Below are 24,730 nucleotides of genomic sequence, written 5' to 3'. Positions count from 1 at the left end.
GCATTGTAAGATTTAACGGTTTCTTGATTATCAGGATAATAACGAGTGCTGTAGAGGTATCTTTTCATACAAAATTTCAAGAGGGCAATAAAGCATATTGACATTTTCTCTTTGTTTCGGTCTATAAAATCGAAAATTTAATATTTAATTGTTTTTCCAATGAAATCAATAAATCAGATCCTTGAAGTTTGCTAGAAAAGTTGATTATGTTACTGTGTGTCTTTTTGTTTGAGGGCAGGGACGAAGCCTAGCCCAGTTCCAATTACCAAAGGGAAAGTTGTATCCACTGGTATCATCAGCAAGAGTGAAAGCCCCACATGTGAATACGACAGCTGGGTATGATGCTACATACATACTACTACACAATTACCAAAGAAAAAACTTGGACAGGAATAGTATTTCAATCCATCAAAGTCAGACTTCTATGTCATATTGTGTTTTAACAGTTTCAATCGCTAATATTTTCAGACAACTCTGTTTCCCGGGATCATTAGATCCCAGCAAAGTTAAAGGAAAAATCGTAGCCTGCCTTCGTGGTATCAGTGAAAGAATTGAGAAAGGTTTAACCGTTCGATTAGCAGGTGGAGTAGGCATGATTCTCGCCAATGCACCCGGAGGCGACACTGACGTTGATGAAGACTTTCATTTTCTTCCTGCTGCACATTTGAATGCAACTGATGGAGCGGCAGTTTTTCAATACATCAAATCAACAGCGTAGGATTTCGATGCAACTTTTCAACTTGTAGTAAAACCTGGTTATTGCATGAAAAACCCTAATGCCCAATTAAATTATGCTCATCCTGGTCCCCTGTCGCTTCCATTTATTCAAGAACACAATTAGATATAAAGATTTTCAAATTGTAGTAAAACCTGGTTATTGCATGACAAACCCTAATGCCCAGTCAAATTATGCTCATTCAGGTCCCCTGTCGCTTCCTTTTATTCAAGAACTCAATTAGATGTAAAGCCAGCTCCGACTATGGCAAACTTTTCCTCTCGGGGTCCGAATTCTCTTACTCCAGACATACTCAAGGTTTATAATTCAATCCCCACAACTCCATTGGTATGATATCTTCCTTAATATTTTGAAAAGAAAGTTGTTAACTGTTTCTCCAGTGCAGCCTGATATTACAGCTCCAGGGGTGAGCATCCTTGCGGCATTTTCAGAAGCAGCATCATTAACTGATTTGAACTTTGATAATAGAGCTGTACCTTTCGCTCTAGATTCTGGCACGTCTATGGCGTGCCCGCATATTGCTGGTGTTGCAGCTTTATTGAAGAGTGCACATCCTGATTGGAGCTCAGCAGCCATTCGGTCTGCCATTATGACTACAGGTATCTGTATCTATTTATGCGTGTACATACAAAGTTTTGAAAGATTTTTCATTTTGAGCGGCATATATTCCAATCTGCCGTGGTAGAGGTGCTATTTTTTCATGTTTTCTATAAATATTTTTTTGCCAATTTGCACTCTATTTTTAACAAATGATTTTTAGTGTAAAATTATTATGTTATATTGCCCAAATTTATAAAATTATTATATCTTTAAAATTAAAATTTTTATAAATATCATATAAAAAATTTATAAATTTGAATTTTTTTTATTTTTTTTTTTAGAAATTTGATTTTCTTTTATAAAAGTATTTTCAAATATTTTATAAAGAATTATGAGGGAAATTTTAAAGGGTTAATTTTACACTAGTTTCCATTTTTTCTAAAAACGATTTCTCAAATTTTATAGTATAAAATTATTTTATCTTAAAAATTGTCAAAATTTTACATCTATTAATATAAAATCATTGGAAATCTAAATATTTCTACAAAAATATCACCAAACATTTCACACTTTGTATATTAAGGATTAATAAGATTCACCAAAACTTCTAAACTTCAAGATAAACTTCTATCCTTAAAATTTTCCCTACATATTATTACTTAAAATTTTCAAAATTTTACAAATATTATATAAAATTATTAAAATTAAATTTAGTGTTTTACAAAAATATTATCAAACATTTTATAATTTACATAATAAAAACTCATAAAAATACCCAAAATTTCTAAACTTCAAACTACATTTCTCTTTAAAATTTTGGAGAATAATATCAATGATTCACTTATGCACTTAAATTGTTTTGAAATTAAGTTGACCACTTTTTGAATTAAATTCTTTCAAAACCTCTAATCTTTCAAATAAATATCCAAAATCAAGAATAACTAAAATTATAATTATAATTGTTTTTGTTTTTATTTTTATTTTTAATGGACATTTTATTCCTCTATTAAAATTAACTAAAACTTGTTTTTAATGAGAATTTAAAAACTGGATGTTTAAAAAACCTTGTACACAGTATAATTTTGAAAATGTTAAAACTTGGATACTCAAATACCAATAATGCTTAATCTAAATACTATAACATGATGACTTTTATAAAATTTTCCAATAAATAAAAAATGTTTTATTTTGCTATATTTTATATATTTGCTAACCTTCTTTCCATTTTAATATGTTTTAAGAAAACCTTATACACACTATAATTTTGAAAATGTTAAAACTTGGATACTTAAATACAAATAATACTTAATCTAAATACTATAAATTTTAGCATGATAAGTTTTATAAAATTTTCCATTAAATAAAAGATATTTTATTTTGCTATATTCTATATATTTGCTAACCTTTTTTCCATTTTAATATGTTTTAATATTTTTAAATGACAGCTCAAAAATTGGACAACACCAAAACGACAATTAAAGACGACTCACTGCAAACAACAGGTCCTTTCGAGTATGGTGCAGGTCATGTGTATCCAAATAAGGCTGGAGATCCTGGCCTAGTATATGATCTATCAATTAGAGACTACAACATTCTTTTTTGCAGCTTGCATTATAATTCAACCCAGCTCAAGGCCATAACAGGAAGGGCATTCACTTGTCCAGCACGACCCCCTAATATCTATAACCTCAACTATCCCTCCATCACTGTCTCAGCCCTGAAAGGGTCAGCAACTGTGAGAAGAACTGTGACAAATGTAGCAGAGGGACCGATGACTTATAAAGCAAAAGTGCAGTCTCCTGTTGGAGTTTCAGTGTTAGTTGAGCCTGCAGAGCTTCACTTTTTTACCAGTGGGGAAAGGGAAACATTTAATGTGTCACCGAAAGCCGTGAAGAGTTCTAGGGGTCAGTACGTTTTTGGGTACCTTACATGGAGAAATGCCAAGTATTGGGTTGCAAGTCCCATTGTTGTGAAGGTAAGCAGTGTGAATTAAGATAGTGAATATCTCACTGACAAGTTATTGCTTTTCATTTATTGACGGAAATTTTGTAAAAGGGTCATTGAATGTTTCTCTTTTGTAGAATTGGTAGGCCCTGCAACCTAATAAAATTTCAAGCATGATTTATATTAATTAAATTTGTTTTTGTTTTTGAAGTATACAATGTCATATTGACTGTCATTAAAATATGTAAATGCTACAAATCTTTCTTGATTCCAATTTTTTTTTATGAAAGGTTATTACATTAGTTTTTGATAATTACATTTCTTAATTACTCTTGCATGGAATAAAACCTAAAAGTATAGATTCTCCAAGATTGGTAAAACAGATTGCACATCAAAATTTATATTACATTAGATTAATCATGCTATAAATACACCAGTCATTGGTTGAAAATAGAAATTCTATCTTAACCATACAATCAATAAGTTGCGAAAATATCTCAACCAAACACTAAATTTCTCAAGTCTAACTAATTAACACTTACACAACTCACACAACAATAACATTTAAGGACGAGGAATATCACTCAAGATGCACAAGACAAGTAAGAGTTAATATCCAAGTCTCTCCCTTAACAAGTACTTCTCTTGATCTCAATCAAGTAATGTCTTCATCAACTTGCCTTAATAATTTCGAAATATTCTAGATTACTAACTCCATCAAGTTGTCTCTTAGGCCTCATAAAGGTGTAGTTGGCAAGTTGGCTTCCCGAGTTCCACTCTTGAACTCCAAAATCTGGGATCTCCCAAATTCAAATACTGAACAATTGGCAAGTTGGCTTCCCGAGTTCCACTCTTGAACTCCCAAATCTCGAATCTCCCAAATTCAATTACTGAACACATCCCAAGCTGTTGCATAACTTCACTAGAAGACAACTCTCGGGTCTTCAAAAAATGAGGGATCCTTCCCTAGATCCACATCCGCCAAAATAAATCGACAACCATCCATGTTGAGCTTTTAACTTAGAAAAATATTATGTATGACAGAGAAATGCAAGACACATAATATGCGGAAAAACACAAGCACATAAAACCAGAGAGACACAAATATACGTGGTTCACCCAGTTTGGGCTATGTCCACCCCGAACAACCAGTCCTTCCTTTCTATTATCCAACAAAATGAAGAGATACAACCTACAGCAAATCCACTGTAATATCCTTTGTTTTCTCTCATAGTCTCACCTCTCTGTTTCTCGTTCTAAGAATACACATATATTCCATAGCCTCAATACAATACCCTCATACAAAGAGAGGGGTTGCCTTCTAGGGAAAAAAACCCTAAACTAAACATGAATTCTACCGTCAGATCATCTGCCTAATGAACGACCCAAATTGACTAGAAATTACTATACTTTTACAAGGAAATTTTTACAACTATTTTTAGCTTCAGGGGAGTTGCCCCCAAAACCCCCGTCGGGGGACCGCTGGCCCCCAGACCCCCCAGCCAAGGGTGATGCCCCCCCCCTCGAACCCTCCCAGGGGGGACAAGTCTCCCCCGCACCCCCCCACACAGAGGGGTGTACAATCTTCTTGGGGTATACATCCAGGTGAAACAAAGACCTCTAAATTAGGATGATAATCATGCTCCGCACCCAACATAACCACACTTGATACATAGAAATAATGGAGAAAGGTTGTTTTGATTGTTTTCTAAGTTTAGATTTAGATCCTATTTTGTAGGAGATTGTTGTGATCTCCCAAACAGAATGTAACCATTATATTTGTGTATATGTTATTGCTCCAATTAATGAACGCAACATTGTGGTAGCCTCAGGTGTTCCTCACCTAAGTGTGGTGGGTTTCATTTTCAATTTCGATTTGTATTCCTATTATTTTTAGTTGGTATCAGAGCATCAGGGGATAAAGTTGTGTTTTGACTACTTGTTGTGAGCGTGAAGAGTAAGTCGGGCTGCTTGTAGAGGAGTCTATGTATTTGTGTTAACACTCATCGAAATAGATTGTTGAGATAGATGTTCGATCCAAATTTGATCCAAATTCGATCCTTGATTGTTCGTTCACAACATAGGCTGTGAGAGTTTTTGGTTGTGAGTACTAGCATGGGGGCAACATATAAATTATGAAAATGCAAAAGGTAGTCACTGAAGGCTATTGTTCCGCTAAGGTTTCTATTGCATGAGGTTGCTGTCAGTATTGTATTGAGTTGCTACAAGACCTGTAAAGCCGCCGATTCAATATTCTAAAAGAGTGTAGTGAAGTGTCACCTCGTGAAGCCCATGGAGGCATCAGGAGATTGTGTGTGTAAGCATTGAAGGTTGTTCTTACTGATGAAGAGCCTATCCATCAAATTATTTGTGCCACGATTTATTTGTGCCATGGCCTTAAGCCTAGAGGTCGTGGAGAACTAGAGGTCGAGTTTCAGAGAGGTCGATGTAGGAAATCTTGTAGATTCACAAGCTCATGCAATGTACTAAAGCGCAAGACAAGAATCTACTTCTACTTTCAACCAACGGAAGCCAATAGATCAATTAAAACAATATGAACAAGAAGGAGATAAATCAATGGCACATAAAACAATATTTATCCAAGGAAAGACACTGCTCAAAACCCCTACTATTTGTATTGCATTAATCAGAAATATGAGTGAAAATACAAAGCTTGTTTTCACTAGAACAATTCCTGCAAAAGTATGATCAAATTTCTTCTCAAAAGCTATTTCAAGCCAAACCTTAGCCTATTATGCTACTCTGCAAGCCCCTATTTCCTTGCACAATTCCTATGGCTGAATAGCCCATATTAATGGGAATTCAGTGCTTCAAAAAATGCACAATCCAATCTAGGTTGACTTCCTGATTGCATGCATGATCTATACAACTCAGTAAATCATACAACTGAGAGTACATTGTCCCTCCACTCTAGTCTCAAATAGGCCTTTCTCATAATTGAAATGCACGAGTTTCTGATAAGGGAATCTTCAGTTAACTAGAGTTCCACCTGTGGATGCACTAGTGCACCAATTGGTTGTTAACTGTCTATTAGTTCCACAAATAGTTTGGAACTAATTTAACTGAACATAACTTAGTAAACTGAGTTATCTAATTACAACTAAAAAATAAACCCATCCTAGACCCCTAAAATTTAGGTAGAACACTTACATGACTTCCAAAATACTTCCAACTCAAAATTCCTAAGTTAACTAAGTCAACTTAACTTAATTAACTATTACAAGTGGCTATGAGAAAAGAATTACAATTTTAATTCACAATTTAATTCATGGACAAATTGAATTGGAATTTCTGGATTCTATTTTTAACATTTCTTGTTGCTATTTCCAACACTTCCTCTGAACAAGAAAGGAATTCAACTCTATCCCGATCCTAAACCTTTGGAATTTTCTACACGCAACACTTCTCTCTAGTTTTTTTTTCTACAGCAACTCCTGAAACTAAAAAAAGCATCCAACCTGAACCAGTATGATGCGTCTGTCATCAAATTTTCTAACTGCTACTGCCTCTGTCAATTGAAAACTATATGCTTTTGCTGACTCTACCTTTCTGAATTGTTGTCAAGCCTTCTATGCATTCTTCAGTATATGACTACTCTAGCCTCTACCACTTTGATCTCTGACTGCATCAATCGCCACTGGTTCCTCCTATTACTATGTACTTTGGGCGCACGTAGCAAGGTACGATCCATGAGATAAAACCTCTCAATGGACCCTGCCCAATTTCATCCCTCTTGGGACTATCACTTCACAACACCCAACCTCACACCTCGAGGTATGGTTTCATGTCCTCCCTCTGCAAGGGAGAGGCCGATGTAGAAAATCTTGTAGATTCACAAGCTTATGCAATGTACTAAAGCATACGAAAAGAATCTACTTCTACTTTCAACTAGCGGAAGCCAATACATCGATGAAAACAATATGAACAAGAAGAAGATAAATCAATGGCACCTAACACAATATTTATCTGGGGAAAGCCACTGCTCAAAACCCCTACTATCTATATTACATTAATCAGAAATCTGAGTGAAAATACAAATCTTGTTCTTACTAGAACAATTCCTGCACACGTATGATCAACTCTCTGCTCACAATCTATTTCAAGCCAAACCTTAGCCTATTCTGCTGCTCTCCAAGCCCCTATTTCCTTGCGCAATTCCTATGGCTGAATAACCCATATTAATGGGAATCCAGTGCTTCCAAAAATGCACAATCAAATCTAGGTCGACTTCCTGATTGCATGCATGATATATACAACTCAGTAAATCATACAATTGATAGTACATTGTCCTTATACTCTAGTCTCAACTTAGTATTTTTTCAAAATCGACATGCATGAGTTTCTGATGAGGGAATCTTTAGTTAACTAGAGTGACACTTGTGGATGCACTAGTGCATCAACTGACTGTTAACTCTCTATTAGTTCCACAAATAGTGTTGAACTAATTTAACTGAACATAACTCGGTAAACTGAGTTATCTAATTACAACTCACAATTAAACTCATCCTAGACCCCTAAAATTTAGGGAGAACACTTACATGACTTCCAAAAGACTTCCAATTCGAAATTCCTAAGTTAACTAAGTAAACTTAACACAGTTAACTATTACAAGTTTCTATGAGAAAGGAATTAAAATTTTAATTCACAATTTAATTCAAGGACAAATTAAATTGGAATTTCTAGATTCTATTTTTAACATTTCTTGTTGCTATTTCCAACACTCCCTCTCAACAAGAAAGGAATTCAAATCTATCCCAATCCTGAACCTTTGGAATGTTCTTCATGCAACACTTCTCTCTAGTGTTGTTTCTACAACAACTCCTAAAACTAAAAAAAAGCATCCAACCTAAACTAGTATGATGCATCTATCATCAAATTCTCTTACTACTACTTCCTCTGTCGACTAAAAACTCTGCGCTTCTGTTGACTCTGCCTTTTTGCATTGTTGTCAACCCTTATTTGTGCTCTTCAGTATTTGGTTACTCTAGCCTCTTCCACTCCGATCTTCGACTGCATCAATCACCATTGATTCCTCTCGCTACTATGTACTTTGGGCTCTCGTAGCAAGGTACGATCCATGAGATAAAACTTCTCAATGGACCCTTCCCAATTTCAACCCTCTTGGGACTATCATTTCACATCACCCCACCTCACACCTGGAGGTATGATTGCATGTGCTCCCTCTACAAGGGGAGGCCGATGTAGAAAATCTTGTAGATTCACAAGCTCATGCAATGTACTAAACCAGAGGACAAGAATCTACTTCTACTTTCAACCAGCAGAAGCCAATAGATCGATGAAATAAATATGAACAAGAAGAATATAAATCAATGGCACATAACACAATATTTATCCGGGGAAACCCACTGCTCAAAACCCCTACTATCTATATTGCATTAATCATAAATCTGAGTTAAAATACAAAGCATGTTCTTATTAGAACAATTCCTCCACAAGTATGATCAACTCTCTGCTCACAAGCTAGTTCAAGCCAAACCTTAGCCTATTCTTCTGCTCTCCAAGCCCTTATTTCCTTACGCAATTCCTATGGCTAAATAGCCCATATTAATGGGAATCCAGTGTTTCCAAAAATGCGCAATCCAATCTAGGTTGACTTCCTGATTGCATGCATGATCTATACAACTCAGTAAATCATACAACTGATAGTACAATGTCCCTACACTCTAGTCTCAACTAGGTCTTTCTTAGAATCGACATGCATGAGTTTCTGATGAGGGAATCTTCAGTTAACTAGAGTGACACTTGTGGATGCACTAGTGCACCAGCTGACTGTTAACTCTCTATTAGTTCCACAAACAGTTTGGAACTAATTTAACTAAACATAACTTAGTTGTTAGGATATTCCGACACATAGGAAATAGTTAAGTACAACTTGGTCTAGTATAGAGTTAGGTAAAGTGTGTTTCTTTACCGTTGTACATTTTGTAACTTACAATCCGACGGTCACGATATGTAGTGATCCGGCGGTTCATTCTCTCCTCGGTATTACCGACACTTGATCCGTGGCTTGACACCTGATTGGTCCATGAATTCTATTTAAAGCGCATGGAGGGTCATTTGTAGGGTAATCCGTGCATGAGAGAAGCTTATGTAAATTTTCATTCTTTGATTAATAAATTGCCTGAAGTGGCCGCGTTGGCTCAGGCCGTGGACTGTTTCCCTCTTTGAGGGTTTTAACCACGTCAAAAATACTGGTGTATTGATCTGTGATCTGGTTGTGAGCGGTGTCCTTTTGGTGTTCTTTCTGAGGAACTTACCCTGTAAATTCCTACATGGTATCAGAGCTGTTTGAGGGCCGCGTCCGTTGGTGATCCAAATCTGAAGCCGGTAGAACTGCATCCGACTGCCGTTTCCTAGATCTGCTGTTTCTGACTGCTTTCGGGCCAAGAGGATTGCTCTGTTGTGTTCAGATCATCTGTTCCAGTGAGGAACCCCTTTCGTTTCACGCGAAAAGGTTTCCGGTAGCCCTAGCTGCGTCATTTTTAAGATCTGGAGGTATACAGTGTTATTTGCAGTTTACTGTTATTTTCTCTCTGCTTATTTCGGTTTCGGTTTATTTAGCTTTTTTTTAACCAGATCTATACCTTTCATTTCTGCGTATGCTCTTTGCCCTGCGACTCTGTGCGATCTGGGCAAATTAGAAACAGAAAGGAAGGATTTTTCTCATGCGTATGCTCTTTTCCCTGCACCTTAGTGTGATCTCGGAAAATCAGAAACATTGAGAAAAATATTTAGTTTTTCGGCTAAAGCTAACTTTGAGCCGCAAGGTTCAATTTTTGAAAATATTTAGTTTTTTGGGTAAAGCTAACTTCGAGCCATAAGGTTCATTTTCTTTGCATGTCCGTGTTGGGTTTTGTGTTTTTTGTTTTGTAGGGAAAAAGAGTTTTCTCAAAGCAAGCACACAACCCAAGGCCCCCCCCCCCTCTCTCTCTCTCTCTCTCTCAAATTTTTTGTATAGATCAATTGGTTCAAAGCTATTTTAAGAGAGTAAAGGTCTTGGGTTCAAGTCTCCATTTTGTGGGGGCGGACTTTTTCATTTCCGCACATTCCCGCACTTCGTCGGCAACTTCAACAACTTTTTTTCAAAAAGCCATAACTTCTTCATCCGGAAGCCTTTTTCATAGCCGTTTTTTTTAAACCAGCCTAATTTTTCGAGATCTATCCATTGGAACACTTACTTTCAGCATCTTTAGCTTCAGTTTCTGCTGAAATGGAAAGTCAATACCAAGTTACCCTTGACAGCACCAACTACTTCCAATGGTTGTCCTACATGGAGGATTTACTTAGAAGTAAAGGTCTCTACCGAATAGCCACAGGCCAAGAAAAGAAACCGAAAGATGAAGACAAGGCTGCTAAATGGGAAAATAGACAAGATCAAGCACGTGGTTTGATAGAGATGTCTATTTTTCCAGATCTTAGATTCCATATTGCAGAACTTGAAACTCCTCATGAAGCAATGGAACAAATCAATAAAGTTTTTGGGATTAAAAATGAAATTAGAGCCCATCAACTTGAAAATGAGTTGCTTACATTGGACCCTAATAATTTTTCTTGCATTGAAGATTTCTTGTCTAAGTTCAAGACCCTTAGATATCTTTTGGAAGGTGTTAAGGTTAAGAAAGAAGATAGTAACCTTATTTATTCCATCCTTACTAAGTTGGGACCAGCCTACTCTGTATTTGTTTCCACCTTCCATTTTACAAGAGAAGCCTTCATTTCTCAAGGAAAAGACTACAAGCCCCCTTCCTTTGACTCTTTTTGTGATTCTTTAATAAGAGAACAAGAAAAACTCTTACACCTTGGTCTTCTTAATCTTAGAAACTCTTCCAAGAAAGCGTTAGCCACCTAACAGCAACCAAATTCAAAGAATCCTAAAAAGTCATATCCTAAAAAGAATGGTCCTAAACCAAACAAGGGTCCTAAGCAATTTCAGCCCCAAAATGAAAAATCATTTCAACAAAATGATAAGACAAATAAAAACAAAGGGAAGAAGACTGATAGACATTGCAATTTTTGTAATCGAGATGGGCACTTAGAATCAAAATGCTTTAAGAAGATGGAAGCCTTGGAAGCAGCAATGAAGAAGCATAACATCCATTTGGGGCAATCTTCAACTTCAACTTCATCTTCAGGAATGGCACTTTCTGCATGTGGTTGTCAAGCATCTCGGTCTGGCTATGCATTAAATGTATCTTCTTCTTCTCATTCTCATGAGTGGCTCATTGATTCTGGAGCTTCTTATCACATGGCCAAAAACAAAGCCATGTTTTCTTCTTTAAATGATTGTAACACCAAAAATATATATGTTGGTGATGATAGATCTCTTAATGTTGTAGGGACTGGAACTGTTCATCTAGACAATGGTCAGTTCAATGATGTATTATGTGTTCCAACCTTATCCTGCAACCTTCTATCTGTATATCAGATAACTCATTCAGGTGAAGGTAAAATCGTTGAATTTTCACCTCATGATGTTGTAATCAAGGGCTTAAAAGATCCTAAACAGATTTTGGCTACTGGCATTGCTGATGATTCTACAAGGTTGTATAAGTTTCACAACTTTGGGTCATCAAATCTTCCCTCAGTATTTGTTGCTCATAACGATGAAGTGAGCAAACTTTGGCATGAGCGATTTGGTCACTTAAACTATCGCTCCCTTCAGCATCTATGTAAAGAAAATATGGTGACAGGTCTTCCTATGGTATCTTGCAGAGATGGTGTTTGTTCCGGATGTGTACTCGGAAAACATCATCGGGACAGTTTTGAAAAACGTGCCTCTTGGCACGCCTCAGCCCCTTTACAGCTTGTGCATAGTGATTTATGTGGTCCACTTCCAGTTGTGTCATTCTCTGGTTGGAAGTATTTCTTAACTTTCATTGATGATTTCTCTAGACGCACTTGGGTATACTTCTTAAAACTCAAGAGTGAAGTATTTAACACTTTTTTGGCCTTCAAGGCCTTTGTTGAAAAATAATCTAGACATCAAATTCTTAAGTTAAGATCTAATAATGGCGGAGAATATGCTAAAAACAAATTCATCAACTATTGCACTGAGAATGGAATTCAAATGCAACATACTATTCCATATACTCCACAACAAAATGGTGTAGCTGAAAGGAAGAATCGCACCTTAAAGGAAATGGCTAATTGTATGCTACAATCTAAAGGACTTGGTCTTAGTTTTTGGGCAGAAGCAATTAACTGTGCAAATTACATAATAAATCGCACTCCTACTAAGGCTTTAAAGAATATCACTCCAGAAGAGGCATGGAGCTCAATCAAACCAGATGTAAGTCACTTTCGTGTTTTTGGATGTGAAGCGTGGGTCCATATTCCAGATGAAAAACATAAAGCTTTAGAATCTAAGAGTGAAAAATGTACTTTTTTTGGATATTCTGAAGATGTCAAAGGCTATAGACTTATTCCATTTAAGTCCAAAAATGTTATCATTAGAAGAGATGTAAAATTTGATGAAAATATATCGGCCTGCGAGCCTAGTCCGGCGGATGTGCCACCTCTCCCTATCTCTTCTACCTTTGAAAACATTTCTTCTTCAGATGATGAAAGTGAGGATGGCAATCCTCCCCCACCATCTCAGGATCCTCCTTCAGCTCCTGATCTTCCAAAATGGGTTCGTGCTACTCGAGATGCAACAGGTGATCTTGCCGGTGATCCTACAGATCAGCGACGCACACGTTCTCAGTTCGAGAGAGCCTCTTCTTTACTGGCTCAAGCTCCAGTAAATTATGATCCTGACACCTTTGCAGAAGATTCAGGCCATCCATATTGGGAAGCAACTATGAATGAAGAATATCATTCATTGTTGGCAAATGATACATGGGATCTTGTTCCTTTACGAAAGGGACGAAAACTTGTTAGATGCAAATGGGTTTACAGAACCAAGTATGGACCAGATGGGAAAGTTGATAAACATAAAGCTCGTCTTGTTGCTAAGGGATTTTCACAGGTTGAAGGCATTGACTACACTGAAACCTTCTCCCCTGTTGCCAAAATGAACTCTATCTGCCTTGTTCTTTCCCTTGCTGCCTCTTTCAAATGGGAAGTCCATCAGATGGATGTTAAATCTGCCTTCTTGCATGGGGACTTGCATGAAGAAATCTATATGGAACAACCCATTGGCTTCATACAAACAGACTCCAGCCTTGTTTGTCGACCTAAGAAATCCCTTTATGGTCTCAAGCAAGCTCCTCGGGCTTGGTATGCCAAAATGGATAGCTTTCTTTTAGAATCTGGCTTTTCTAGGTGTCATTCTGACAATACTGTCTACACCAAGAAAGTGGGCAACTCTCTTATCATCCTTGTTCTTTATGTTGATGATCTTATCCTTACTGGTAGTGATCCCAACCTTATAAACGATGTGAAGTCTAGCCTCAAAAGGAAATTTGAAATGCCAGAGTTAGGACACTTACACTATTTTCTCGGTCTTCAAGTCTTGCAATCCAAGGAGGGTATTTCCCTTTCCCAGTCCAAGTATGCTTGTGATATTCTACGTCATTTTCACATGGAAGACTGTAAGCCAGCCCCTTCTCCCTTTCAGTCTGGAGTCAAACTCTCAGTCACTTGTACTTCTCCTGAAGTTGATGCTACCTTATACCGTCAACTTGTAGGAAAACTTTTGTATCTAACCCATACTCGTCCTGACCTTTCCTTTGCTGTTGGCCTTATTGCTCGGTTCATGCAAAACCCCGTGAAAGTCATTGGAAAGCAGCTAAAAGAATACTTCGTTATGTTCGAGGTACAGTTCAGTTTGGGATTCATTACAGTGCCAAAGCATCTCCTCTATTGGTTGGTTTCACTGATTCTGATTGGGCTGGTGACCCTGATGATCGGAAGTCTACTGCCGGTTATGTGTTCACCCTTGGTTCAGGACCTATTACATGGGCTTGCAAGAAACAGGGTGCCATTTCGCTTTCATCAGCAGAAGCAAAGTATCGTGGTGCCGTAGAAGCTAGTAAGGAAGCCTTGTGGCTTCGTCAGATCCTGTCAAAATTTGGCTTTCAGCAGCAGCATCCGACTACACTTTGGTGTGATAATCAAAGTGCCATTCAGCTATGCAAAGATCCAGTTCAACATCAGCGCAACAAACACATTGAACTGCACATGCACTTCATCAGAAAGCTCATTCACGACCATGTTCTTGAAGTGCAATATTGTTCAACAGATGATCAAGTTGCAGACATCTTCACAAAGGCTCTCACAGAGGCGAAGTTCACTAAACTTCGATTTATGGTTGGAGTTCAGGAAGTTGTCACTAAGGGGGGATAGGCTCTAGTGCCTCCTTCCTTCTCCTATTGTGTCATATTTGTAAATCCTTCAATCCTATCCCAAGTTGTTCTTAAGGGGGGATGTTAGGATATTCCGACACATAGGAAATAGTTAAGTACAACTTGGTCTAGTATAGAGTTAGGTATAGAGTTAGGTAAAGTGTGTTTCTTTACCGTTGTACATTTTGTAACTTACAATCCGACGGTCACGATATGTAGTGATCCGACGGTTCACTCTCTCCTCAGTATTACCGACACTTGATCCGTGGCTTGACACCCGATTGGTCCATGAATTCTATTTAAAGTGCATGGAGGGTCATTTGTAGGGTAATCCGTGAATGAGAGAAGCTTATGTAAATTTTCATTCTTTGATTAATAAATTTCCTGAAGTGGCCGCGTTGGCTCAGGCCGTGGACTGTTTCCCTCTTTGAGGCTTTTAACCACGTCAAAAATACTGGTGTATCGATCTGTGATCTGGTTGTGAGCGGTGTCCTTTTGGTGTTCTTTTTGAGGAAGTTACCCTGTAAATTCCTACATTAGTAAACTAAGTTATCTAATTACAACTCACAATTAAACTCATCCTGGACCCCTAAAATGTAGGGAGAACACTTACATGACTTCCAAAAGACTTCCAACTCGAAATTCCTAGGTTAACTAATTCAACTTAGCCTAGTAAACTATTACATGTTGCTATGAGAAAAGAATTACAATTTTAATTCACAATTTAATTCAAGGACAAATTAAATTGGAATTTTTGGATTCTATTTTTAACATTTCTTGTTCCTATTTCTAGCACTCCCTCTCAACATGAAAGGAATTCAACTCTATCCTGATCCTCAACCTTTGGAATGTTCTACACGCAACACTTCTCTCTAGTGTTGTTTCTACAACAACTCCTGCAACTAAAAAAACATCCAACCTGAATCAATATGATGCATCTGTCATCAAATTCTCTCACTGCTACTGTCTCTATCGAATGAACACTCCGTGCTTCTGTTGAATCTTCCTTTATGAATTATTGTCAACCCTTCTCTATGCTCTTCAGTATTTGACTACTCTAGCCTCTGCCACTCTGATCTCTGACTGCATCAATCACCACTAATTCCTCCCATTACTATGTACTTTAGGCTCCCGTAGCAAGGTACGATCCATGAGATAAAACTACTCAATGGACCCTGCCCAATTTCATCCCTCTTGGGATTACCACTTCACATTGCCCCACCTCCCACCTGGAAGTATGGTTGCATGTGCTCCCTCTGCCCACTTGGCTCGAAATTTCCCCCTACTAGAGGTCTGTGAATGAGTGGATGCCTCCACTCAGTCTCCTCTCTTCTTCTCCAATTGTGGCTAATCAACAATTGTATGAGACTGCTTTTGAGGCTACTTCAAGGGTTGCATTTTGAGAGGTAATTCACTCTCCCTCTCAACTACCAAGTCTTTAACTTTTTCCTTTCTCCTCAAGGATTTTCATGCATCTTGTACCTCAAGAGCATACAGGTTCTTCACCCGTGCATCGATCTGTTTCACCTGTTCCATGGCGATGTGTCTAAGGAAAACATTTCCCTTACTAAAAATCACATCATAGCCATGGTCTTCCAATACCGTGACTGAAACTAGATTCTTCTTTAGTCCTAGAACATACATCACATCTGTGATCCTGAGAAGGGAGCCAGACTCCCTCTGAAAGGTAACCATATCAATCCCGATAACTCTATACCTCCCGCCATCTCCAAACTCTATGCTCTACTTGAGGTCTTTCTCCTCAAAATCACTAAAGAGATCTTTGTTCCCTTTCATATGGCACGAGGCACTGTTGTCAAGATACCACACACCTCCCATGACAATGTTGGCCATGCATGAAATGAGAGTGAAATCAAGTTCGAATTGTGAAGCTAGAGCTTCACTTGTTGCAGCCACTGTAGGCTCCTTCTTGGTTGCTTTATTCTATGGGAAATTCATGGCATAGTGTCGATGCTCGTGACAGTGAAAACACTTGACTTTTGAAAAGTCCATCTTCTTGCTTCCCACTAGATAAAATTGCAGACACTCAAAAATATATTCTGTTATATTGAATGAGGAAATTACACACATATTTATACAATCAATAGTCTCAAGATAGGAATTCTATCTTAGACGTACAGTAGTGTGGTTGAGAGATTCTCTCAACCACACACTAAACTAGGAGAAACTAAATTCCTATTATGTAGGAACAAACTCCTCAAATGGAGAATTACAACCATAGACAAGTAGGAATTAATTATTTCTAACTCCCCCCCTAATGACTACTTTTCATGATAGTCAAATCCACCACCATCAGGCGAATTGCATGTACAAAACCTCCAAAACACAATCTGCCTCCCTCAGACAAATCCACAACTTTTTCGATCTGCCTCCTCTCGTAAATCGTCAAATGAATATGAGGATTCCCGCGGATCCCCTTGAAGGTGAATTGGCGTGATCTTTCCGTAAAATTCAGCACCAATCTGGTATTTTGGCGCGGTGGCACTATTAATGGCCTAACAGACGCGCCAGTTGCGCATCCTGGCATGACTGTCAGCGTGAAAAGCACACCAATCCCCTTCTACTTAGAAAATTAAAAATCATCTGAGTCCGTGCCAGGTGTTCTGTAGTCCACCTGCTCAATTGAGCACAAAGCTCTCGTGTACACCCGGCCACAAAGGCACCTCAAGCCACAGAGGCGATTCTGCCACAAAGGCAAGCACTTCAGCCACAAAGACTCTATAGATGGTTTCTGGCTCACCACCAACCCTCACTTTACAATGACAAAAGATGGTTTCAGGCTGACCATAAACCATTACAAAGTGGTTTTAAGATCACCACGAACTTTCAGATGCCTTTAAAAACTTACATTTCATTCCACATTTTGGAGTTTCTGGGTACATACAATGACCATTAAAACAACTGGACTTGTTTATAACATGCTAGGGAGTCTATTCCACAGACCACACTAACTCAAACAAACATCTACTTTGTTGTCCACCATAAACATTGTTGCTGCTCCTTTATCCCATCTTTTCATAGTTCACATCTTGGGCATCTTTGTCGTATAAATTCTTGGAACTCCATGCTTAACTTGTCATTCGTTAGAGTCGCGAATTCTAACAAAATGACTTCATATTGAGGTCACGAATACTCTCCAAGATCGCGCACTAACCTGGTATATTAAGTACTTCAACGATAACCCAAATGTTAGAGTAGCAAACATCCAAGCATCGCTAAATAGGGAATTTAGCAGGCCTAAATATGAAGCGTACTCGATTGTGGGTGTTAGGTTCCTATACCAATAGGAGTCATAATTTTGAATGACTAAGGTTAAGCTTTGTAATATTGTACATACCTTTGCTTTTTGCAAATGTTTTCCATATTAAAAAAATTAAAAAATGTAAAGAGGGTATGTCCTAAAAGAATAATCAAAGGAAAAAAGAATAAGAAAATGTCCAAAAAAATGAAAATATATGAACCCCAAAAAACAAAAAGAGACCATGAAAGTGTGCAAGTCAAAATTCCACTGCTATTTACTTTTATGCATAATAATGATTGTGTGCAGCTTGTTACCTATGCCACAATCCATGGTAATCAAACTGTTTAATCTTGATTGTACAATGCTTTGAATTTTATGGTTATAGTTAGGTAATAAAATTTGACCAAACAGAGTAATCTTGGTAGATCATTAGATAGGTAGAGTAAATAAAAGGAGCTCATCAATTTAATCTAAGCCCTTGGATGATATAAGGTTAGAATTAGATTGTTTACTTTGTAAAAGAAAAGAAAAAGATTGATAAGTGTTTTCTAGCCTAAATGCACCCAAATAAAATGAAGAAAAAATGGTAGGATGAGTAAATGGGTAAGTAGTAGAAAGGTTGCAGAAATATCAAGTGATTACACAAAATCACTTATGTCATGTTTAAATGCATTCTTCAAATGTTCATAAGCAGTAAACAAAGCAAAGACAATGGTTCACAACTTGGTTTATTTGACATCCCCTCATTCATTTCACCCCTTTACTTACTAATTTCCCACAAATAACTTCTTAGTGCTCAAATCCTACAAGTCAAAGGGGCTCAGAGCATTTCTCTGACTTTTGGAGGGAATGGACCCTCGGCATGATGACTTATGGGCATCAGTGCTAGAATCCCCTTAATAAAAAATTCATCTCCCTTCATTTCCCCTCATTTCCCTAATAAAACCGTACTTTCCTATGGTTGACACCATTTACCTAGGAAAGGTGGAAACCCCCATGTAAATCCCTTTTCAATAAAAAATGCACAAAAAACCCGGAAAAAGCCTTTTCCCTAAGTATAAAGCCAAGTGCGCGAATGTTTAACTTTACCCTTCTACTAAGGAAAACCTACTCCGCCATCACATTTTCATATTAATCACTAACTTTATTATATAAATTACCCGAAGTTCCCATTATCCCGTATTAAATTAAATCCCTATATAAAATACCCCAACCCTTAGTTTTCATAAAAAGTAATAGAAATTCCCCATACCCCGATATAACTTTACTTAGTTTACCTAATCTCGCTAAACTTAAGTTAGTCCCGGTATTAACCTCACCCAACTCCCTAATCCTTCATTAAGCCTGGCTCGATCATTTTAAACCTCGGATTTATCCCTATACTAATCCCCAACCACTGTGATTAAATCCCTGGGCCCCCCATCAACTCCCGTTATTTTCCCATGTGCAGCTCTTCCGCCTGACTATCGTTGATCATCAACCCCCCCCCATCCAACGGCACACAACCATATCAGTCGCGCCCGATGGCTGAATGTTAACCACCCGATAATGTGGTTTTCCCTGACATCGTGGATGCTATGGGTCAAACGTTGTATCGCATCGGGTGACCCCTCCCAAATACCACCCACACCACAAAAGCGGTGCGATGGGCCTCCAAAACCGCTTCCCCCACTTAACTAAAAAAACTGTTAACTGTTCATCCAAAAGTGAACCCGCCAAAATTAATCATTTTTTCTATAAAAGGCTGCGAAGCCCTCTTTCGCCCTTTTTCCACGCGTTCTCTATGTAAATTCTGTAAACCATTGCAATCCCTGCAAACACCAAATTTACCACCAGACTTCCAAGTCCGCTCCAGAAGACGTTGTAGACAACCCAGCTGACCTTTCAGTCCGTACCAGAACCATACAAAGCTTTGCACCTACCGAGAACCATCAATTTGAAGCCAATTTGCCCAATTTCTAGGTATTTCACCATATAATACCATTCCCTATGCAAAATTGAAAACATTCAGCCTGTTTAAGATTCTCGTTAAGTCCAATTAATTGAAAAATTACTTAAAATCACAAATACCTCTGGCTAGAACCTTTTGAAGTTTCCAATTTCTGTTCAAAACCTCAGAGTGAACCCCCCAGAGCCTAATTCAAATCCATAAGAACTGAATTATGGCTGCCCCTATCACCATGGACATTAGACCCATTATTACTCCACATTTAGACCTAGAACACCTTCCCCTGGATGACAGGGATTTCCAAATCAAAGATGCAACTTCAAGAGAGCTCCTGTTAAAAATCCATTGCTTAAGCAAAGATAGATACCTGAACCATACAGATGATATTGGCCTCTAGGAGTCCAATTTACCCAGATACCAGTTCCCCCAAGTTCATATCTTTCTAGAAATTGTTCATATGTGCTATGCATGCTACGTCCCCAGCCATAGAGCCATAATGTCTCATGACCAGAAGGTTCTATTCACTATCACAGTTGAGTCAATTAATGAAATGTTGTAGTTCCAACTAGGGCCAAACCTAACCCCACTCTCAATTGGAGACCTGTTGGACCAGTATCCCAAGCTAAGCCCATCAAGATTGGCCCAGTTGTTCCAAACCTTCATTAGAGAGGAAAAACACATCCCTAAGGACTCCCCTCCATATGTATCAGCTATTTTCTCTCAATGGGGCCAGTACATTGTAACCATGATATCATGTGTTTTGGGTTACTCTACCAGTGAATACATTGATGAACTTATTCTTGCTTTCATGTCCATTTATACCCCAGGGCAGCCTCCTGCAATCACATATGACTTTTCCAAATTCATAGCTGATAGGATGCATGAGCAGTTCACAAGAATGGGCAATGAGAGAGTATTCAAATACTCCTCTGTATTGTACCATCTATTTTTGTATTATCAGTCAGATAAGTTTCATTTTACTCTCTAGAAGCTTGACGCGAGGGGCCAGCCCAGATATGTCATTTTTTGGACCCCACTTTTCCATGAGTATAGATCGCCTTATACATACTCTAACTTCATAGATTCTTTTGTGTATCCAATCATGACTATGCTCACTGGAAATCCTCCATCTAGGATAAGTGCAAAGTTAAAAAGAGTCCTCGAGCTTTCAAAGTAAACCAAAGTGGGAGATTGGTACCTTTACCAAAACCACAAAGAAATCAGAATATATGGTTGCCTGCTTGCACCATATAGGTTGCCAAGATACCTCCCCATGAGGTTGTTTGTCTTAGAATATTATAGACAGATCATCAATGCAGATGAGGTCAACTTTGTCAATGCCAAGAAGAAGGCCAATTTCAAAATCAAATACTAGTTAGGTCCCTTCATATGCAATTCCACAGAGGTAAGGAAAGAGGCAGACCTGATCCTGCAAAGCTTGAAATTCCAAAGGAGTTTTGTATAGAGATATGACCCTTTAGAATTCATTACCAAGAAATGGCAAAAGTTCGAGCTAGGACCTTTTGTCCACCACCTCATACCAGAAATAGAAGCATATTCCAATCAGATAGAGTGGGTGGAAAATACCTTAGTAGATAGTGACAACACAAAGCTAGATGTAGAAAATGCTTTGATTGATTTGGAAAAGCAGCTTGATCAGAGCTCTTTTCTGCAGGTACCAGAAGATCAAGAAAGAGCCATGAGAACCCTTCTAGTCACACAGAGTCCTCAGAATGAGGAGAAAAATCCAAAAAGAAACAAAGAGGGAGCTTCCACTTCAGGAATCGATACCTCTAATCTGCAACAGGAAACGAGTCACAACAAGAGGCAAAGGCTAAATCCAACCTCTGAATAGGAATATACAGAAGGATCAGTATAGGTAACCAACACAGAGGTAGACAAAAGTAGGCCCACAACTCCATCTGAAGACATACAAGAGCCTTCCACACCGCAGACTCAAGTGTTGGAAAGGCAGCTTAGTGTGGAAGCGTCTTCCTTCAGTAGGCCTGCTAACAAAGACCAAGAAATAAAGGATAGGTATAAAGAGATTAAAATGAGGAATGAGAAACTCAAAGCTTAGACTTATGCTCACTACATAAAGCTCACTCCCACAAATCAAACAAGGCTAATTTTAACCTTTAACATCAAGGAGGGAAAGTTACAGATGTCCTTTATCAAACCTACAACACAACAGCCCAAGACATCATCAGATTACAAGAGGGTTGACTTTGAAGTGTTGGCAAGGCATATTCATCCCATATACCAAATAGAACTGCACAAACAGGCTGGAGAGATGATATACTCCACCCTAACAAGCAAATCCATAGCTGCCCATCGGCTACAAAACTCAGTAAACAACATCTCAGCACAGTTTTAATTGGAGAAGGCCTCCTTACAGGCCAAGGATATGAGGATCAAGTCTTTGGAAGACTTGGTTATTGAGTTGGGACATGATCCCAAAGATATAAAAGCTACTGAGTAGCTGATAAAGAAGAAGAATGATGATATTGTTGCACTAAAGAAGCAATTGAAAATTCCCCAGCTGCAACATCCTCAAAAGCTGGAAGTTTTGGAGATCCAAACCAGAGATGAAGAGTTGATGGACTTGGTCCTAAAACTCAATGATCAGCTAAAGGAAACAGAGAAATAATTGGATAATTTAATCCAAATGAAACAAACTGACATTGCATCAACTTCTGCAAACTTCATCCCTATAGTGTCTACAACAATCCCTTCCACGCTGGCCACTTCACTAGCACCTACAGCTCCACCTGCTACAACACTACCAGTCACAACAAAGTCTACATCAGCAGTAGGTACATCAGGAGAAAAAGCAGCAGAATTAATCAGAGCCATGGAAGAGATATCAATTCAGACTATAGAAATGATCAGACTCAAGGAAAAGGTGGCAAATTTAGAAACTGATTACAAACTTGCCCAAATTATGCAAAAGGAAGAGGCGCAAAAGGCCAACAGAATGAGTGAAAGAGTCAAAGCAATGGAGAAAGACTTGACATTAGAGAAACCCCTTGGACAGGCCAAGGAACTATTATGGGCCAATATCATTGACTCCGTCAAGCATGTTTGGCCATCTATTCAAGTTATTTTTGAACAGACATAATTGATAAAGATAGCTACAGTAGTTATTCAAAAAGTCAAGGAGGAATTAGGTGACATGCCAGAGGATGCTAATAGACTCATCCATTTCCTTAACAACAAAAACATATATGAACTTTAGGAGCTAAATATAGAAGATATAACTAAAACTATTTGGAAAATAAGAAAGGTTCTTTCCAAGAGGAACCTAATGCTAAACTTGGAGGAAAAGTGCAAGAACATGCAGGTGGCCATTGATAGATTCATGGCCAAATTCCAAATTTTGAGGGAAAAAGGATTGCCCAGTCCATTAGTCATCAATGACAGACTTATGACACAACAGGACTATGATAATAGACTTAGGAAGTTGGCTAAGGAATAAGCTAGCACTTCATCTATTAAAGCCCTACCAAAAGGCAAAGTCTTATATAACACATTTGAGAACCTGTTTTTCCTCCAACATGAGGTAAAACACTTACTCATCACCAAGCTTAATTTTTCCAAGTATGTTATAGACATTTTTTTGCCTTACAGCATGAAGCATGAAATGTCAATAATCTAAGGGATCCAAAGTCCCTAAACATGTTGTTCCTACCCCTAGAGGAACAAGGTCAGCAAACCACAGCACTAAATATCAGTTCTCCACCTGAAAACACTCAAAAACAAGCTAATTCTGGATCATGTCAACTGCTCCACTAAGCATCTGCGCTGAATGTCAACTGCTCCACTTTGTACCTGCGCTGAATGTCAAAAGCAATGAATGCTACCTGCACTGGGCGAGATTGGCCAAGTGGCACAGTCATTCCTCAAGGTGTCAAATGCCCAGGAAGCTTCCAAAATGACACTTGGATCAGGGAATTCGCCTTGTGATGAGTAAGAGGATCTAGATCTCCAAGTGGAAGCAAGAAACTCCAAGTGGACTCAAGAACTGAAGAATAACTGAAGTGGGAAAGGACACTAGTCAACTTCATGCCAGCCTCAAGCTGACTCATCCTTTCTCCAAATCTCCTATATATATAGCTCTCTCATGAGGTCTAGGGGGGCGGGAATCTTGTGAATGTAAGGAAGTTCTATTGGTTTGAGTATAGAACTATTGGGTGATTTGCTTGAAGGAGGTGAAGAGGAGATTTCTTTCTGCTGGGAGGTGTTGCTGGATTGGGCCTCTTATGGTTGTAACACTCTCAGAACTTTACTTCTTCCATTAATAAAGCATTTGAGGTTCTTCTATATGCATGTGTCTCAATGGCGTATTGATGCTTGTATATTTGATTCATTCTAATCCTTGAATCAATTATGGATGTATACTTCTTGTAGTTTCCCTTTCTTGTGCTTTTGCAGGATCTTTGTGTAGCTAGGCCAGTGAAAGAGCAAGGAGCTGGGAGCAAGCAGCAAAGAGGGAAGATTGGATCAATCATTAGCGGAAGATAACGGTTAGTGGATCTCTTTCTCCTCTCCCTTACATCTCATAAAGAAGTAATCTTGAATAGCTTTGCTTTGATTGTTGTTGAGGTACTATCACCCTTAGAGTGGGATAGGGTCATTCCGTATTGGATACTTTTCCCAACAACAAATTGGCGACTCCGCTGGGGAACGTATCTTGTTGGTTGTTTGTGTTTTTGCTATTCATTTCATAAACACAGGGAGTACCGAATCGAACTGCATTTGGATCTTTCAAATGCAAAGTAGAGGGCAGCTACTCTAGCTCAGTTTCTAGGCAAGTTTATGATTTGAAGAGCTGATCCACAAGGAATCTAATAAGCTCTTAGTGATAGCTTTTCATCCTCCTTGTCATCCCTTAGTGTGTCCTTGACTGATAGCTTCTGATTTGGCCAAAAACTGTGAATTTTTGAGCAATCTGTGACCCAGAAACCAAGAGA

At 38.3% G+C, this 24,730-nt stretch overlaps 1 protein-coding gene across 1 annotated transcript in view; it reads left to right on the top strand.

The window, feature by feature from the left end:
* The first annotated feature begins 979 nt into the window (after positions 1-979).
* The window catches only part of LOC149173625 (subtilisin-like protease SBT5.4), a 36,250-nt gene continuing 12,499 nt past the window's right edge, over positions 980-24,730 (top strand). The window contains exons 1-3 of the mRNA XM_089426763.1: positions 980-1,033; positions 1,122-1,335; positions 2,722-3,251. Of these exons, the coding sequence (XP_089282889.1) occupies positions 980-1,033; positions 1,122-1,335; positions 2,722-3,251 (798 nt within the window). The remainder of the gene's footprint in view (positions 1,034-1,121; positions 1,336-2,721; positions 3,252-24,730) is intronic.

This window comes from Pinus tabuliformis, chromosome 4_2, assembly GCF_031772625.1.
Source record: "Pinus tabuliformis cultivar Carrire ecotype Pingquan chromosome 4_2, CPIR1, whole genome shotgun sequence".
Taxonomy (NCBI): domain Eukaryota; kingdom Viridiplantae; phylum Streptophyta; class Pinopsida; order Pinales; family Pinaceae; genus Pinus; species Pinus tabuliformis.
The sequence above is the reverse complement of the archived record's forward strand: the minus strand, read 5'-3'. Positions and strand labels throughout refer to the sequence as shown.